General features: G+C 43.8%; 1 protein-coding gene across 1 annotated transcript in view; it reads left to right on the top strand.

Moving 5' to 3' along the window:
• Positions 1-2,331: 2,331 nt before the first annotated feature.
• Positions 2,332-18,765, top strand: part of LOC107498540 (SH3 domain-binding glutamic acid-rich protein) — a 28,799-nt gene continuing 12,365 nt past the window's right edge. Inside the window, exons 1-3 of the mRNA XM_016121773.2 lie at positions 2,332-2,652; positions 8,395-8,580; positions 14,857-14,937. Of these exons, the coding sequence (XP_015977259.2) occupies positions 2,422-2,652; positions 8,395-8,580; positions 14,857-14,937 (498 nt within the window). The 5' untranslated portion in view covers positions 2,332-2,421. The remainder of the gene's footprint in view (positions 2,653-8,394; positions 8,581-14,856; positions 14,938-18,765) is intronic.

Below are 18,765 nucleotides of genomic sequence, written 5' to 3'. Positions count from 1 at the left end.
TTTGGGGGACACTATTCAACTCCGCAGTTACTGTGGTGGTCACCACTGTCATCCTACATCATAAAAATATGCCTTCATCTCTTAGGACCCATGAAGTTACATAAACCAAAACATAGCATTTGTTATCGTTTTTCGTAAGATGGTCTGTGGTTCTCTGAAGTTGGAGCCCCTACCTCATAAAACTAGGTCATGTCCTCCTTTCACAATGGACATGCTTATCAAATCAGCCCCACGTACCCTTTAAATATTTTACAGTTTTGTTAATTATACCTCAGTAAAGCTGGAAGAAAATTCTGTTAAAAAGTTGTGTCAAATATAAGTTTTGTTTTTTGACTCAAACTTCAGGAAATAGAGATGTGAAATGATTAGCTTCTGCATCTTTAATAGATTGAACATCCTGCTGATTTCTGAAGTGAATTTTTGAAGTCAGAGATTTTTTTTAGCTTAATTTAAGACTCATTTGGAATGTTTGTCCTTCCTATTTATTACCTTGAAGCGCACCGATATCCCTGTAATGAGAGCTCTTTCAGCTAGTTTGCGAATTTCTAATTCGTACATTTTCATGGTATATGAAAAGGATAAAGTTCTAAACATAATTCATAGTGAAGAAAGGGAGCACTGGGAATTCGAGGGTAGCAGACCTGGACCTTTGCCGGTGTGGCGTGGGTTGGGTTCGTCCTGGCTACACTGTTCACTGTTCCCATCACCTCCAGTTCCCAGTCTTCGGGGGGGGGGGGAGGCAGGGGGAGCAGTGGACCCCAGTGTTGGGGAGGTCGTGCAGATTCAGGCAGTGGTTTTGTGCAGAGCATGTGGAGCATGGGACGAACACCTAAAAATTGTTAGCTATTGTATCAGAAAATGTATTTCCCCCCAGGGCGTGCAGATGAAGGGGGTGTCATCCTTGCAGGCAGTTTGGCCTTATATGATGGGGGGATGTGTGGTCTCTAGGGCAGGTGAGAAATCCAGCTACAGTTCATGTCACTCATTTACAAAGTCGTTAAGGCATCTGCATCACTTATTACTTTGTTAATATTTGAAGACAAAGTGCTCCTGACAGATTTTAAGACTAAAGTGTTGAAAAAATAGTATATACGACAAAAACGGAACATACTGTAGAAATCCTGAAGATACTGAAAACAAGAGATAAAAACGACCTATAATCTTTGGTGGGCTTTAAAATAAAATTTATATTTTAGTAAAACATTAATAAAATTATTTATTTTGGGCGACGCTGTTCGACTCACTGCAGTTACTGTGGTGGTCACCACTCTACATAGTAAAAATATGCTGTTATTTCTTGTTTTAGGTTACCCATGAAGTTATGTCAGCCTAAACATAAAGTAAATTTGGGGAAACATGACCACCAAGGGCTTACTTTGAGGAGTAGTTAACTTTTCATGTTGAAGGTCCAACTTACATTGTGCTGGAGTCGTCGCTATCATTCGTCCTGACGTAAATGAATTTGAGAGACATTCCAGGACACCCCAGAGAGCAGGCCTCCAAGCCTCTGGGAGGGGCACATGCCAAGGAACCTCTGACTGCTCCAGGACGCAGTGCCACCTCCTGTGAGGAGCAGGGGACTTTAAAAATAGGAGAGAGTTATCTAAGAGGACTGAATATTCCCCAGGGGGCCTTTACCCTAATGTCCTTGATCTTGATGTTGAAACCCATCAGAAGAGTTAGGCCGCTAGCGTTTGGGCTTCCTACTAGATTCCGAATTCCCCCAACTTTGAACACAATTCGGATCATCTGTATAAATAAGATGGATAGAGCCTGTTACACAGATCATTTCTCCCTTGTCTCTAACATAGTGAGGACAGTTTGCTTGTTGAAAGCGTTGTACTGACAAGCCAGCCACTGTCTCCCTGTCTCGTCTGGCACGTCAGTGAAACTTTACACGTTGGCCACCTGTCAGTTTCTGTTCTTTAAGAGGAACAGGTGGTGAAAGGAGAAACTGAGAACAGGCCACTCATAAAGGAATCTATTGTGAGACTGTTCACTGATGTTTTAAAAAATCAGCCAGAAAATTTTAAAGGCAGCGGCTCTCCTTTTTTAAGGCCTTTGTGACTATTATGTGCTGTCCCCTTTGCCAGGAACGCTGTAAACACAGCCTCTTCCTGGGCCTGAGCTGGTGTGTTCTGGGCTTTTCCATCTCCCAGGAGCTCCTCCCTCCTCCCTGTCTCCCAGCTCCTCTGTGCACTCCCCACCCCGCCCCCGTGTGTCCCCCCCACCCCACCCCACCCCAGGGCATCTCTCCACGGGGCTCTGATTGGTGCGCAGTGCATCCTCGCCTTTTAGGGACTGTTGTCGGGCATTTAAAGTGACAAGGGAAAAGGTCCACGGACTGCTTTTATCAACCAATCACATGTTTTTCTGACAGGTCCCCAAATATTCCTGGGCCAATGGCGGGGACAGCTCAAGATGCCAGGGCTGCCCCTGGGAGAGGCAGAGCTTAAGCTGAAGCAGGAGGGGCAGGAGCTCAGAGGAGCCCAGGGGCCCCGCCGGCCCCGCCTGGCGCGTGCTGGACTGTGTCACTGTCAGGATCTGTCTAGCGCCGAGGTCCCTCACAGGGGTGTGCTAGGGGGAGTCCTCTCTCCGACTATCAAAATGGTTATCAAAGTGTTTGTTGCCACATCGTCTGGGTCCATAGCGGTAGGTGTCTGATGGGGTTTGTGGGCTTTGTTCCTACACGGTTTTCTGAGCAACTCAGACGTGGAAGTAGAAGGAGCGGCTGTAGCTCAGCGCTGGCCTTAAATTTCTTTTTCAGGAGTGTGTAAGTAAACTGGCTCTGCGGCCGGCCTGTGTGCCCTTTGCTTTGTCTTCACGGTGTTGAAGAAGTGTACGAAGCGTCTCAGCTGGGTGTGAAAGGGGACACGAGGAAGGGGGTGTGTTTGATATTAGAATTTTTAACAAATGATTTGTGTCTTGTTTTTCAAATATGTTATAGAACCAGAGTCTTTTATTTGTTTGTTTGTTTGTTTATTTTGTGGAGTGTTTCTGCCATTCATTCTGCGAGATCCGGAAAACGTTGCAAATAAATGACACTCTGTGTAACAATGTTTGGAGCGTAGAAGCAGCAGATGATTAAAATGACTCCCGCGTGTAATTACTTGCTATGCCGTGTAACCATACCGAACGTGTAAAGTTAGCATGCGTAATGCTATTATTTGAGGAAAATGATGTCACGGCGACAAGAACAAACATCTCTCAGGCCACGGTTTTACATGCGCTAAGAATCCGACCAGACCAAACACAGGCACCAAAAGCCGCCCCTGTGTTATGGCTTCGCCCGATTTCCTGGGGACCAGGCTTGGGATCGTCCAGTTCCAGCCATTCAGACAGACCTGCCCTCAGAACCGGGGGCCACAGAGGGGTGATTCCGGCTCTGCTTTCAGGCTTGAACCTGCACTGTCTGTCTGACACTGACGTTTTGACCAGCATTTTAGCAGAAGTTAGACTGTGGAGAGAAACCAGGTTTATTAATCCTGAGCGAAGGAGACCAGCAAGGGGGCTGTTTCCTTTTATATCTGGGTCCTGGACCATCTCAGGTGGCAGCCAGGTTTTCAATGGTCACTCAGCCAGGAGTGACACCCCAGGTGAGCCGCTGGCGGGGGACAACTCCAGTGGCAGCTGTCGAATGCCACCTCTCCCAGTCCTGAAAGTTCACACGGTTTCCAGACAGGGTGAGAGGAAAACAAGAGAAACATTGGCAACTGATGATTTCTAGAAAATCTTTTAAAAGAAGTAGATGAGGGAAAATTCTAACTGTAAAAGTTCTGCAGAGTGCCTCATGACTGTTGATGAACTCAGAAAGTTCTAGTTGATCTTTAATGAGCACACGTTTTTGGATTATTTAGATAAAAAGATAATATTTTGAGGAAAATGGTGCTAATGTTCATTGTCGGAAACTTTACCACTAATCTGCCATCTTCTGCATATTCTGCAGACCAGGTCGGAGTGGCCCCATGCAGGCTTCCGGAGACAATAAATAAACATGGATTTCTAAGGGTTATTTGATGTCCTATATTCCCGAGGTTGGGGAGCTTGATTTAGTTAGCGTCAAGGGGTCTGGAGGGATATAATTCATTCCAGGATCTTGGAAAAGTCAAGTTAATTCCGTTTCCCTTAGCTAGTGTTTTGGTGCTGCTTAGAACTGTGTGACCTTGGAAAAGTTACGTCACCTTGCTAGGCCTCAATTTCCTTATGTGTAAAATGAGAATAAGAATTGTACTCATCTCACGATTGTCAGGAAAACTTAGGGAATAGCGCGTGTGGATGCCTAGTGTGGTATCCAGTGCTCAATCAGTGCTCGATAAACATTATAATGATTAGTGTATGTTACAATTATTAGCTCTGGTTAGGTAACATCATAACTGTTATAACTATTAGTTATTATAAATGTTAGTTCATGTTAGTTAATATTAATCAATACTATTGCGGTTGCTGCGATCATTAATTAATATTAACGAATCTCAGTCTGTGATGAGTAGGTTTCAGAAGAACGGTTCCAAGCCAGATAGGTGGAAGAATTTCTGTCTTATCCTGAAGAACGAGGACTGATTATTGCCGTGGCGGCGGCACTGACGATTTTTCCTGGGCGGGGCAATTTCACCCAGAAGCTTCTCTGCAGGGGAACCTCAGGGCAGCGGCCAGGACCTGCGCCGTGTGTGCGGTGTCGGTCTATAAATTTATTTCTATTTATTTCTTTAGCTTATATACTTAAAAAGCGAATTCTTGTCTGTGACCTAGTCAATGAGGGTATCATGATTTCTGTAGACAAATGAAGTCAATGAAAAAGGAAGAAACGAACTGTGATCTCTTCGTGCGGGATTACACATACGCCGTGTGATTCACATCTCGATTTTCGCAGTTGACGCTGGAGTGAGGTTGCAGGTTTTTATGACGCAGTTTGGGTGAAGAGACCCTGGGAACAGGAGAGGCCCGTGTCTCTTGTGTGACCCTCCTCTCTTCCTAAAGACCAATGCCACAGTGGACTGGGGGACGAAGGGAGAGAGGGGAGTCCTCACTGTTCCCCCTGGAGCCGAGGTCTTCAGGACAGAGCCTCCTGCTGGCTCCTGGGTCTCTCCGTCCTTTCTTGAGTGAGGGTGCTACCGCATGGCTCTCGGACTAGGTCGATGGGCGTGTAACCCCGCAAACTTCTTTAATCCACCGGCGCCTCAGCTTTGTCATTTGGAACGATCGGAGTGCCGACCTAAGATGGCCATCAAGACGGGTCAATGAGATAGACGATCGTGCTGCCGGGCGCCGGACGGAGCAGGTTCTCCATTTGCAGTATGAAAGGCTTTTCCAGGCGTCTCCGACCTCGTCTCTCACCCAGACCCGTGAGGAGGGAGGCTCCGATCTGTTGTTTTGCTACAGGGCGATAGCAGACCGGAGCAGAGCCGCGGCTCAAACGCCAGCCTTCCGGGCCGGCCTGGAGATGCAGGTCGTCTCACTCCCAAAGGAAGGTGCTCTCCACGACACTACTGTGACCCCAGTTGGAAAGGCTCCTAACTGTACGAGACAATAGACAAGAGGTGCCAAGCAAGTGACCCGGAGATCACTCCAACACCTTACTGTGACCGACAGTGGCCGGGTGACTTCAGGACAGAGAACAACACTTTATTCCGAGTAAATGTAACAGCATAGGAGAACAGAGCTCTTTAAACCAACACTGAGGTCCCAAAGGCTCTGAGTAACACAGACCCCAAGGACCTCCAGATCCTCCAGGAAGCTGCTGGGAAAGCTGGTGTGGCCTGCGGGGCCTGTGTGGGCCCTGGCGCCAGTCAGGTGAGCTCCCTGCTCCCTTCTCCCTCCTTGGGCTCGTCCTGAGACTCGTCCCCAGCCCCAGGCAGAGCTTGCAGGCGCTGAACAGTCCCCTGAGGGATGCCTTTAGCTCAGTTTAAATTACTGGTGTTTGGGAAGCACAGGGAGGCTGGCTTAGTTTTTCTTCTCTTTCTTTGGTGGGGTTGAGCGTTAAACACAGCATCACAAAGACGCAGCCGCTTGTCTTGCGAGGAACCTTGGGAAAGAGACCTCCCTCCGTTTTTTCCAGCTCTCCGACTTTCTCACAGAAGAAACACAAGCCGGGGCTTCTGGAAAGGTTTCTCATCTGTTCAGAAACCGTGGAATAAAACGCGGCCCCTTTTCACCCCACCTGCAGTCACGAGTGGATTACCGTGTCGGGGGCGGGGGGCTTGGTAGTGGGCCTCGGCCTCGGCTGCTTCACGCCCCGGGGGTTTGAGAAGGAAGCGAACTGGGTTTGGAGAGAATAAAGCATGTGGCCTTTGGAATATTTACCCGAAGGCGTTTCTGAAATGAGGACACCTCTGCTCTTCGAAACAGCAGCGGTCTCTGCGGTAGGAATGAGTGATTCATAAAGTGCCAGAAACAATTAATGTGGAAAAAACCTGGTTAATAAACAAGGTGACAATTTAGTCCAACAACGTGCCGTCGGGTCTGATGGGATTTCATAACATTCAGAAACGCAGTCGTGAATCTGTGGGATTCAGAGTACAGTCCCTGGGGAGGAGCAGGTCAGGGCAGATCCTGCTCCGGTTCTGACAGACTAGACACTCAGGAATGTGTCTGAGTGCTTACGCCGGAAGCCTAAGGAAAGTTCCATTGTTCCACACTTTTCTGTATGATTTTTATTTCTATTTTTCATCTACTTTTGGCCCAGGCTGAAATACATATCTTGACATGAATCTTACTGATAAGTGTTGTGCTATGACTAATAGCAGCCTTTCATTTATTGATCTAATGTGAATTAAAAAGAAAATGTGTGATTACCATTTATATATGTGTCTATGTAACATATATATATAATTTTATATATAACTTACATTTACTTTATTTTTTAAAAATTTAAAAATTATTTAATATTAATTTATATTATGTTTACAATTAATATAATATATACAGTCAAGTGATTTGTTTCCAGGGCTTAAGCACCCATGTGTGCCTTATTTTCCTTTATAGTAAGAAAGAAACTATATACGAGTCACTGGTAAATTATTCATTTTGGCAAAAATGAGTTTTATATATAATTACCTTTTGGTATGTAAGTCTCTGGGAGAAACATTGTGTTTTAACCAAACGAGGGTAAGATGAACGTTTCCCTTTCAGGGCATTTACTTGGAACTCTCAAAATCCAGCCCACCTGCCGATAAACCAGTCACACAGACAGAGAGGCCTCACACCCTGTAAACTATTCCTAGTGACTCATCATCATCTGTCGGGAGATAATCTATGAGGAGGACTTAAACATTAAGATGTTAGATATTTACATGTCAAAGAAAGCACTTATTTAAAATTTTAATCTTTTAGGAAGCGACTGAATTTTGTCTCTTGATTATCTTTAGCATGTTGTGTATCTAGATTGTAGAAATGAGTTCTTTACATTTTTTTCGCCCAAATAAGCAGCCTATGAATCTGTTCATGTCAAGAGCTGGGCACAATGTCCGTGCAGAGTAGAGACAATGAGTGTTGATGGAGCATTCAATCGATCATTCTGGAAGTTTCTTCCAGAGATTCTTAAAATGTGGTCCAGAGTCGGCTGTAACTCGTTTACCCATGTTCGTAAAAGAGGGCTTCATGCGCGTCCGGCAGTGAGTTCTCTGAACGAAGAGAGAAACCGGCTGCCATCCTCTCTGGGAAAGAGTTCTAAGCTTCCCAGGAGGTGGCCTCCTGTATGAGAAATGGCAGTAAATTCAGTCATTCGCGTGACCCGCGGGGAGAGACGAGAGCTCGGCCCTCGCTCTCGGAGCTGGGCGTGCGTGGGGAAGGAGACATCTGTGGGAGAACAGGGCTATTTTACTGTGGTACTCTCATGCACTGGGAGGAATATCCACCTGCCTTTTCGGGCTTTTTCTCTGTCCTTCCCTTCCAATAATCTTCACGTGGCTTTTCAGTTTTCTGTATTATTTCTAAAGCTCCTTTGGTTCAACGTGACTCATGTTCCTATTTTCATAACTGCGGATGCAGTGCCTTTTGATATGGGTATACTTGGTGTTTGAGTTTCATAGTAAATAATCTTTTTCCTCTTCTCTCAATCAGCTTTTTTTCTTCATGACCAATTCTTACTTATTTTTTGGCATTAAAACTTAGCAGGGAATTAGAAGTATTTTAAAGATGTCAAATAAAAGCTGTGACGAGAGCATATCTATTATTAGGTCGATTATACCCTCGTTTAAACATCGATGAGATTCAAAGAATCACTCTGTTGATCCTTTATCAGGAAGAGGTACGATCTTACGGTTTTCCTTGTTTAAATACTTTGCAAAATTACTTGTGTTTCATAGCGTAGCTGGAGAAAGGATTTGATTTATGTAAATATAAGCAAAACATTAAAAAACCTGACCCTCATGGTTACCTTTCTCTACTTTTGACCAGATTAGGAAGAAACAGCAGGAAGTAGTGGGCTTTTTGGAAGCTAATAAAATAGACTTCAAGGAATTGGATATAGCCGGAGATGAAGATAACAGGAGGTGGATGAGAGAGAACGTGCCCGGAGAGAAAAAGCCTCAGAACGGGATCCCTTTGCCTCCCCAGATCTTCAACGAAGAGCAGTACTGTGGGGTGAGTGTTCGCTTTCTTGAAACATTCTTCCGCATGTGCATTTATCAGAAAGTGTTTAAAGCTGATTAGTTTTGAGGCAGCATTTGAAACTGTTCACCATGTTCAGGTCACGATCTAGTTCATTCTATGCATACCTGGGTGGGAGATTCGCTGTGAGTAAACAGTATTTAAGATTTGCTCAATGATGGAAGACTAGAACGATGATTCAGACGTTCTCGAGATTATTTCAGGTTCTTTAGTTTATTTTGAAAATTGAGGCCACTCATTCAAACAAAATAATGCCTTTAGTCGGAAAGGAATTCTTACCGACCGTGCAGTATGACGACATGGACACCTACGTGGGCACAGGCGAAGGCTTCACTTTTAGGAAGAATGATTTGCAGAAGTAAAGCCTCATGACATGCAAGACAGATTTGCGTAAATGTATCTAAGGAGTTCGAAGACCGCTCTGGACACTGTGCTGACAACGGCATTTCATTTTATGCATTTAGCAGTTCATTTCGCCACAAACCACTTTGCCCTCAGTGTTTACAGGTTCTAATTAATCAGTTGTTGAAAAGAGACATTCAACAACGCAAAGGACTTTAGAACATGAGAACCCAAAGTTATCTTAGGGGTCATCTCAGCCTCCCAGGTCGCTCGTCAGAGGCAGTAGTCGGGGCTCTGGAAGCTAGGAGAGGTTGGCCAGCGTTGTGCTGCTTCTGACGGCTGGAGCCACGTGTGGGCATCTGAACCTCTTCTCCTCCTGCACAGAGCTGCTGGTCCTCTAGATCAGCTTCTCTTTCTTATTTTGTTCCTCTTCTTAAGTGAGTGTCATCAAACCATACGGCCTGAGGGCCACGTCCTGTAGCTGCCTGTTTTAGTGTTTAAAGTTTTACTGGAACATGCGTATCCACACCAATTCGCTCACGTCTCGCCTATGGCTGATGCCTCCCTGGCAGAGTTGGGTAATCGCAACAGAGACCAGGGGCCCGCAAAGCCAAAAATATTTATTATTTGCTAAAAATATTTATTATTTGCTCAAAATATTTGCTCAAAATATTTATTATTTGCTCAAAATATTTATTAATATTTATTACTTATATTTTTATATTTATTACTTGCAGAACTCTGATCTGAAATATGAATTGTTTAGTTTGAGGGTGCTCGTATTAGTTTCCCTAGGACTGCTGTAACGAAGTACCACAAACTTGGTGGCTTAAAACAACAGTTCTGGAGGCCAGAAGTTTCTGATCAAGGCGTCTGCAGGGTCAGCTCCTTCTGGAGGCTCCAAGGCGGCTCTTGTTCCCGGCCTCTCTCCCAGCTTCTGGCGGTTGCCCGTAATCCTTGGCTCGAAGACCCATCGCTCCTGTCCCCGCCTCTGTCTTCACAGACCGTTCTCTGTGTGTGTCTCTCTTTGTCTTCACGTGACCTTCTTATAAAGTCAGTGGTTCCCGGAATCCACCCCCATCCACTATGGCCTCATCGTAACTAATTTACATCTGTAACCACCCTATTTCCGAATAAGGCCACTTTCTGGAGCTCCGGATGGACCTGGATTTGTAGAGCCGCTTTTTAACTGAGTACAGGGCCTATGAGGTTTCTTCAGTGGCTTGGCTCAAAGTCCTGTGGCTGCAGGGGTTTTCTCAGTAGTCTTAATGTGGCAAATACTTGTTCAGTGGGGCACGTGGCCCAGTCAGGCTCTCCTGCCGGTTTCAGGCGGGGCTTTTAGATCCTGGAGAGGATTTCCTCTACAGGAAGGCCCTCCCCTCCACCCCAGCCCCCAGCCTCTCCCTGCCCTCCCACCTCCCCACAGCCCTCCAAGAATTGTGGCTCTTCTCGTTAAGGACAAGGAGAATAAAAGTTTTTTGGGGGGCAGTGGTGGTAGGCAATTTTTATATTATTTTTTTATAAAATTAAAAACATAATCAAAACGCTAATACATGTGCACATTGAGAAATTACAATGGCTTAAAAGGGCCTCCAGTGAAAGTTCTTCTCCCATTTCAGACCCCTGTCAGTCTGTTTTTTGCCTGAGGTGGGCCGGCTGCGTGGGCCTGTGATCTGGGAAGTCACACAGGGCCCCGTGCTCAAGAGAGCTCTCTCCTTGGTTTGATGCTCTGCTGTCATTGTCTTGAAGTCCGTAAGACATTTTGAACAAGGATCCCATGTTTTTGTTTCGCACAGGGCCCTGCAAATGATGTAGCCTGTCCTGCTCCGAACAGCCAGCATTGGCAATTTCTTCTTTGGGCTGCCAGAAATTTTCTATCAATAGTTGTCTATCACTTAAAAATGGGAGTGTGCTATACGTACTTTTTGTTTTTTTTTCACGTAATAACCGTATCTCATAGATCATTGCATAGCTGCACATACTCCTTATTTTAATGGCTGCAAAATGTTCAATTGTATGTGGCAATTTATTGGACATTCCGTTGTCTTATTCTGGGGAACATTCAGGTTGTTTTCAGTCTTTCGCTATCACAAACCTCTTCACACAAAAAGATCTTTCTCTCCACTACGAGCACAAATGTGTAGGATGAATTCCTAGAAAACGCGCTGAGCCGAAGCATCTACACGCCTCACATTTCAATAGATTCGACAAATGGCCCCGAACCGCAGTTGAACCGATTTATACTCCAGCAGCCTAGTGTGAGGGGGGCTGGTCCCCTGCGGCTTCGATGACCTTGTGTAGGCAAACTTTTGGATCTTTACCAGTCTCATAGAGGGAAAATGTATTCTCACTGCGTTGACCAGAATTTCTGTCTTTCTGGATGAGGCTGGACATCTTTTCCTGTGTTCCTGTGGTTTTTTCTATGGTTTGCTATTTTTCTATAGGGTTAGAGGCAATGCTGATTGGTTTGTAAGAGTCTTTACTTATGAAGGAAAGTGGCTCTTTTATTAACATAGATGTTACAAATATTTTTCCACATTTCTTATATGTCCTTTGAGTTTTCAAAGTGATGTTATTTGGAATAGAGAACTTAAAACATTTTTGCATAGACAAATTTATTAACCTTTTATTTTTTATGGTTCTTGCACCCGAGGTTTTATTTGAAAAGCTTTCTGTACTCTAGAATTATCGAAAGAATTATCTCATGTTTGTTTCTAGCACTTTTCCAGTGAAAGTAGGATTTTAAATCTTTTACTTCTGTTTATTTTAACTGTCTTTTCAAATTAAGTTTAGTTCTAGTAGAGACAATATTAAAATGAGTAGCTTCCAACCTATGTTAATTTGTGGGTCAAAGTTCTGCCATGATTTTCTGCTATAAAAATAAAACTTTAAAGGCATTTTTTAAAATCCCATTTTGCTATGGTCTAGCTTTTTTTTTTTTTTTTTTTTTTTTTCCATTTTAATTGTGGAGAAGAAAGGAAAGTTTTCCTGGGTAAGAGAAAAGACTTTTACTTTTAAGATGTATTTTCCCAGTATAAGAATGGGTCTAATGAGATGAATATACAAATTATTTTATGTTTAACTTCCCTCAGAGAGGTATTAGTGGTTTATCTTACTAGCACCTTTGCTGAATTTGCTTTTCTGCAGTCTGAAGATGCTCTTAACAAAATGAATTAATGAGGCAGAGGGCTCTGTTTCCAGAAAGTAGGTAAAAGCTGTAGACTCAGATTTTAAAAGGAGAATCAAAGATACTGAAGGATGTGTCACGTTTGAAATGGCATAAATCTGGACGGTCAGTTGATGTATTTTTCCATTGAAATGCGCGCTGCAAGAATAACTATTATTTAAGTCGAATCACTGGTCTGTGAGGATTCGCGAACGGTCACCCAGATGCCATCCCTGATGATGGCAGGAGGTAGAGGAACCTCAGGGAGAGGCAGCGGATTTCTCTGTACCAGGGCTGCGAGAGGACTGCGTGCCGGGGTAGTTCTGAGGGCCGCTGTGTCCCTTCTGGTCCGCAGTCCCGCTGCTCTGTGCGAACAGATGAAGATTATCCGGAGGGCATGGCAGACAGCTGTCAGCTAGAGAAAGGGGACACCGGCGGGAAGCTGGACACAGTGCAGGCCCAGTTGCCCTCCTGGCACAGGAAGTTGCAGACGTGGCTGTCGATGCCAAGTGGAGTCCGTGCGCCTTGGCCCTGGTAAGCGCAGGGGAGCCCCCGTGGGCCTGAGCACGGTCAAAGGGGACCCTGGCCATTCCCAGGAAGGCAAATGTCCTCAGGACTGCAAGGGAGGGCAGGAAGGAGGACTCCCTCAGCATGCTGACGTCACTGAGCAAGCTGCTTCGCGTCATTAAAAATGTATTCTGAAATAGGTCATGTGATAATGTATGGTTTAAAGACAACTAATAACATGAATGTGCACGGCACCCCATTTAAGACATTTGGAATTCCGCGTGCGCTTCTCTCCGGCCGCGCCCGCCTCCCTGGGCCCCGTGGGCGGCCGCCGTAGAGGGTTTCGTGTTTACCCTTTCCTTCCTTTCCCCTTATCTCCCCTGTTATACCCACATGATACGTTGTCTCGTTTTGCCTATTTTTGACCTGTATATAAAGGGACTCATGCTATATTTATTCTCCTTCGTCCTGCATCTTTCACTGACGTATTTTAAAGATACATCCATGTTAATTGGTGTCGTTCGTGGGTATTCACCTTTACTGCTTTTTGATTTATCTAGTTTAGGATTATCTACTGTGTCTATCTTCCTGAGTCCAAGAATGAGTATCTTTCAACAGCCCTAGAAGCTTACCAGCCACTATCCGTCCGAGCATGGCTGTCCCTCACTGTCTCTGTCAGCTCCTTCCAGAGCTCCAGTAGGATTCTTCTTGGACCTTCTCACTCCGTTGTTCTATAAGAATATTTCTTTCTCGTTTCCATTTCTTTTTAGTCTCTCTAGATAATTTCTTTAAAAAAATTTCCACTTAGCTAATTTTCTCTTCTGATGTATCTGATTAGCTATTTACTCTGTAGCTGTTAGGTTTTTACAATTCGGTTATTACAGTTTAATTTTTAGGAGCACTTTTTGGTTCTTTTCCAAATTTATTTCATTGTTCTCTCTAGTTTGTTTTTTCCCTTGTGTTTAAAGCTTCTCTTTCATGTCTTTTAAATATATTAAATATAGATATTTTATATTTCCTGCCCAATAATTCCAATATTTGATTCTGATTCCTGATTCTGCTTTTTGTTATTTCTGCTGGTGTTCATGCATTGTAGTTTTATTTCCTTATCTGTTTTGTAATATTTGACTTTGAAGTGCTAGTTTTTTAAACTTTATTTGTGGCGGGAACTCTTTGAGGCCTGGAATCTGCTTCTGCTGAGCTTCGAGGCAGCATACAAAAATGCGTTCAGTATAAAAGGATAAAATTAATCACCGGAGAGTTGGGGTGACAGGTAGGAAAGTAATAAAGCTTTGGGTAAGGTTAACACACTGGAATATATAATATTTTCTTCACAATAGAAGCAGCCTGTGTTTGGTTTCAAGCTTTGTAACACCCAGAAGTGTGGGGTCAGCAGAAACTCAGCTGAGTTGGTCTGAGTATCATCCTGTTCGGGTCAAATTCCTTTTCCTGCATGAGCCTTCCTGTAACTGTCGAAACTGCACGGCCCCTCTGATGACAAAGATTGGCAGTAATGAAGTCATCTGGGGGAAGTTCTTTTATGTTCTAATAATAAAAAAGTGAAATTCTTCCGAGCGATTGACAACCACACTACCGAAGAGCTGGCGTAGGGCTGGACCTAAACGGTGGAGAACTGACCGCAGGGTGGGGACCGGGAGGGGGGTGGAGCTTCACCGAGCTTCAGATTTCAGTTAACTACCAGGTTTCACATCACAGTGTTTCCCATTTTGCCAAAACAAGCTCCTCTCTAAGCCCTCCATTATCTTGTGGCTCCTGGGGTCAGAAGGGCCTGCGTTTGATCCTGGCCCTTAGGAGCTACTGTAAGAACAGGAAAGAAATCCTGTGTTGCTTTAGTCTCTGCTGATCAGGTCCAAATCCATAGGCCCAAATTATAAGGAAAGCAGCCAAAGATGTGAAACTCTTTTGGAAAATCATTTACTGGGTCTCTTTAACAGTTTCTGAGTGTGAACTATGAGTGCATGCATGTGTGTGTGCATGTGTGTGAATTCTCACCAAACTGTAATAGGCACAATGAAAGTGTGTCAAAACAAAAGTTAAGTTTATGGTTAGATTCTTAACTTTTGGGATTAGTCATCTTCGGCAAAGCAGACTGGTATAATCTTTTGCGTTATCCTCCAAATCAATGACTAATAAAAAAAGATCAACTTAAGTAAATATGGCAGCTTCCAAGAGTGTAGTGGATTTGAACATTCTTTTTTTTGTTTTGCTTCAAGGATTTTGACTCTTTCTTCTCTGCAAAAGAAGAGAATATTATTTATTCGTTCCTTGGTTTAGCTCCTCCTCCAGGCTCAAAGGTAAGCTTGAATGTGCCATTGGGGCATACTACAGGTCATAGTAAGTGAAGACAGAAATCAGCCTCCAAGACTATTTAATAAAGGATGATCTTTAACATGCATTGAATGCACTCTTTATTCTGATGAAATCTTATGTACTGAGACAATGCGAGGTTTTTAATATAACTTTTCCCAAAACTATGCTTTTAATACTTTTGCTTATTTATAGTTTGTTATAAAATAAAAATAAATTAAATTAAATTAAAGTTTCATAATTTCTAAGTTAAGAAATCTCATTGCCTTCAATAACCTTAAATGTGATAATTAAATATGTAAAAATATGAGTTCCCAAGTTGTATTTATGAAATTATTTTGTTATGAATTGACTTCTCATATAGCTTATATTAGTTAATTTTTTAATGGTATATCCTCTATTTGAATTCTTTCTATTTAAAGTGAAATAAACTTTGCTTTTCTAGTCTGATAAAGAGGGAAAAAATAAGACCTAGACTCAAGAACGAGATAAATTTCATCAGGTTTTTTCCCTTCCAGTGTTTCATCTTCAGTTATGTATAATTATGTCAATTAAATAAAGAATTATGCTAATAAAGCGAACGCCATGAATTTGTCCAACGGTGGCCACCTGGCTTCTCTCTATGTGATGGCCACTGCATTCCTTACCTCTACCGAGAACCTCTTGTAGGACTCTCCATAGATACAAGTACACATTTGTTTAATTCATTTATTTGTTTGTTGGTTTGTTTGTACCCAGCTTCATTTCAAAAGAGATTTATGAAGACTGAGTCTAAATCAATTCTTGTATAGGAGACACGACTCGAAATCCCACCTCGTAGAGATGGGCTTGTCTCGGAGGCACGTATGGGTGCCATCTCTTGTCCACCAGTATTCACTAGGTAGTGACGTCGAGGTCTCTTAGTGCTTAGGCTGACACGTGCCGGCCTAGCCCCGATGCCTCTCCAATGGTGCCATGTAGATTTCATAGCTGCTTAAGTGTTCTATAGGAACACTTTTCCCTTTCGGTGAAAATCCTTTCTGGTTTTGGTCAAATTAAATGCAACATATTTCATATACTTTATTAACAGTTTAAAAAAGTGCTAAAGGCTGTTACGTGCTACTTCATCTTTTTTATTTGGTATTGGAGTTTGGTACAGGAGTTTGTTAACTGGGTTATGTTAGTTTAGTTATTACAGTTAAGAGATGGTGTCTTAGTGTTAAGGTGTGTTTCTCGGTGGGGGCACTTAGGACACCTGTGTCTTGAAGATGGGAAGGACGTGTGGAGGGAGGAGTGTCTCAGGCAAAGGGAAGAGCGGATGAAAGGGCCCTGGGGTGGGAAAGCGCTTGGAGAGTTCTGAGGCCTGCCGTGAGGCCCGCATTGCTGGGGCGCGGGGAGCGGGCGCCCCAGGAGGTGGGAGCAGCAGGTGGATAGCCCGTGGGCCATAGCCGCTCTCTGGGGTCTATCTTCTTACATGCCGTGGAGACATCGTAAGGGGATGGAGCGAATGATTGCTTCTAGCTATTGGTGCCGACATTGGCTCTGACGGGAGACCGCGTTCACAGAAGGACGTCACATTCGAATGAGCCACCAGGTGAAGAAGTGAGGTGGGCAGTTGCAGGGCGATCAGCGTCTCATTGAGGTCCGACCGAAGCTGCACGTGCGGAAGCCACCGCCAGCGTGCAGAGGGAGTTGGAGTCACGGGAGACGGGAGATCATGCAATGAGAGAGCGTGACAGCAAGGAAGCCAGCGGGGTGCTCCGAGCTCGGAGCTGGGTAGAGGATGAGGAGGGGCCCGCCGTGGAGGCCGAGGCGGACGGTCTGCAGGCTGGGGGAGACCAGGAGTGCGTGGTGCTGCAGTGACCGGGGCGGAGCAGTTCTCACGGAAGAGGCGGAGGCCAGCCACCCTCTCTGCCGAGTCCCAGTGGACAGAGGGGGAGGGCAGCAGCAGAGAACTGTGTTTTCTTCCTGTTCATAGCAAATCCCAGAAATCATGTTTTCTTCATTTTTCTCCTTTCTTTCTTTCTTTTTTTTTTTTACAACGCTTAAATTTTTTCCATGCGGCTAAAATCTTCTTCATAATGCTCATTTAAAACTTTGTCTAATACTTTATTAAACTGACGCATCCTAATTGGCTTACTCATCCCTTTCTTTTTTATCCTTATTATTGTATCATCGACTTGTTTCTGCTGTTACAGCCTCGTAATGGTCATTTAGAGAGTTCACAGAATATTCTATTACGTTGGGGTGCCATCATTTTCTTTACTATGCTAATGTTTTTGAACATTTGCTTGCTCACATTTTTTTATAGTACTCTGCAGTGATTGTCCCCACGAAATAGCATCCTTTCTCCCGGAGTATTTCTTTAGGATACATTCCCAGTAGTTTTTAGTGAGACAGACAAAGGTGCACGAGTATTCTCACAGGCTTAAAAAGTGACGCCAGACTGTCCTCCGATAGGGTATAACATCTACCCGGCTGTGACATGGTTCGCCAGATTCACTGAACCAGCGGTGACCGTGTATGATCTCCCTGACTTTAGGACCCTCAGATTCTGTTTTAAAAATTTGTTCCTAATTTTACTGTGCTCCGAAGAGCGAATGTGGTGTGATGAATTTCCATCTTCAGCGCATCTTTGTAACCCAGTGTGTATTTTCCTTTCTCTATGAAAAGATTGTTTTTTGAATCTTAAAAAATTATTATTATTATTATTTTTTATCAAGTTAATACATGTAGAATATTGTAAGGTTCAAATCGTGCTACAAGGGTTATTGCAAAAAACGTTAGGCCCCGCCCCAAACCCTGCGTGTCGGACCTGTGTTTAAAAGTTTGCGCAGGTGCAAGATTCTAGGCCGGATGGTGTTCCGTCTCCCGCTGGTGACAAGATGCTGGCCGCTTCCTGCTCCTTCTAGGTGAGCGGAGCTGCTGTGCAAAGTCCTGATCCTGCCCGTCTCCCGAGCCTTTGTTTGTGCCAGTATTTGTTTTCCTCGTCTGGGAGATTTTTAGGGTCCTCTTTTTTTTTATTTTGAAGTTGTCTGAGAGGTGCTTGGACTAGGTCTTTTCTTCGTCATTTGTGCTGGGCCCTTGGCTTTGGAAGATCATGTCCCTCAGTTCTGCAAAACGTTGGAGGTACCGTTTCTGTGGTAACTCACTTCCCTTTAGTTTCCATTTTCTTTTCTTTGCTCTTTTTTTGGAACTTCTTTTATTTGATGTGGGAACTTCTGGACTGTTTCTCCAATTTTCTTATCCATTCTCTCTCATTTTGATATTTTTGTATTTTTCTACTTTTCGGGATATTTTGTCAATTTTCTATTTCATGTTCCCTCTATTGTCCACCCCCCGCCATTTTTCCTATCATGTTTTTCCTTCTCAAAAGCTCTTTTTTGTTTCCTTAGATGTCCCCTTCAATTAAATAGCTTCCTGTTCCTGTTATACAGTTCCATTGTTTTTCTAAACTCAGTTTATTAAATATAGTTTTTGTTTTCACACATTTTCTTCAATTCACTGCATTCTCTGTTTCTCAAAGTATCCTTTTTTTTTTTTTTCTGTTCGTTCTCCTTTTTATTTTTATGTAAGATTTTTTTTCAGATGTCTGGTGACTCTTAACCATGCATATTTATGAACAAGGTGCTGAAAAGTTGAATGCAAGTTCTGTGTCTATGGGTGTAGCATTCTGTGTGGCGGGCTTCACTGTAGGACAATTAAATATGAACTGTTGGCTTTTTCTTGGACTGTGGGGTTTTTTTTGTTGGTTTTGGTGAGCTTCTCCAGAGAGGAATCTTCCACCTCATGGGGTAGTGGGGTGGTGGTGGTGGAGGTGGTGGTGATGGTGGTGA

The sequence above is a fragment of the Rousettus aegyptiacus genome, unplaced genomic scaffold, assembly GCF_014176215.1.
Source record: "Rousettus aegyptiacus isolate mRouAeg1 unplaced genomic scaffold, mRouAeg1.p scaffold_m13_p_4, whole genome shotgun sequence".
Lineage (NCBI taxonomy): Eukaryota > Metazoa > Chordata > Mammalia > Chiroptera > Pteropodidae > Rousettus > Rousettus aegyptiacus.
The sequence above is the reverse complement of the archived record's forward strand: the minus strand, read 5'-3'. Positions and strand labels throughout refer to the sequence as shown.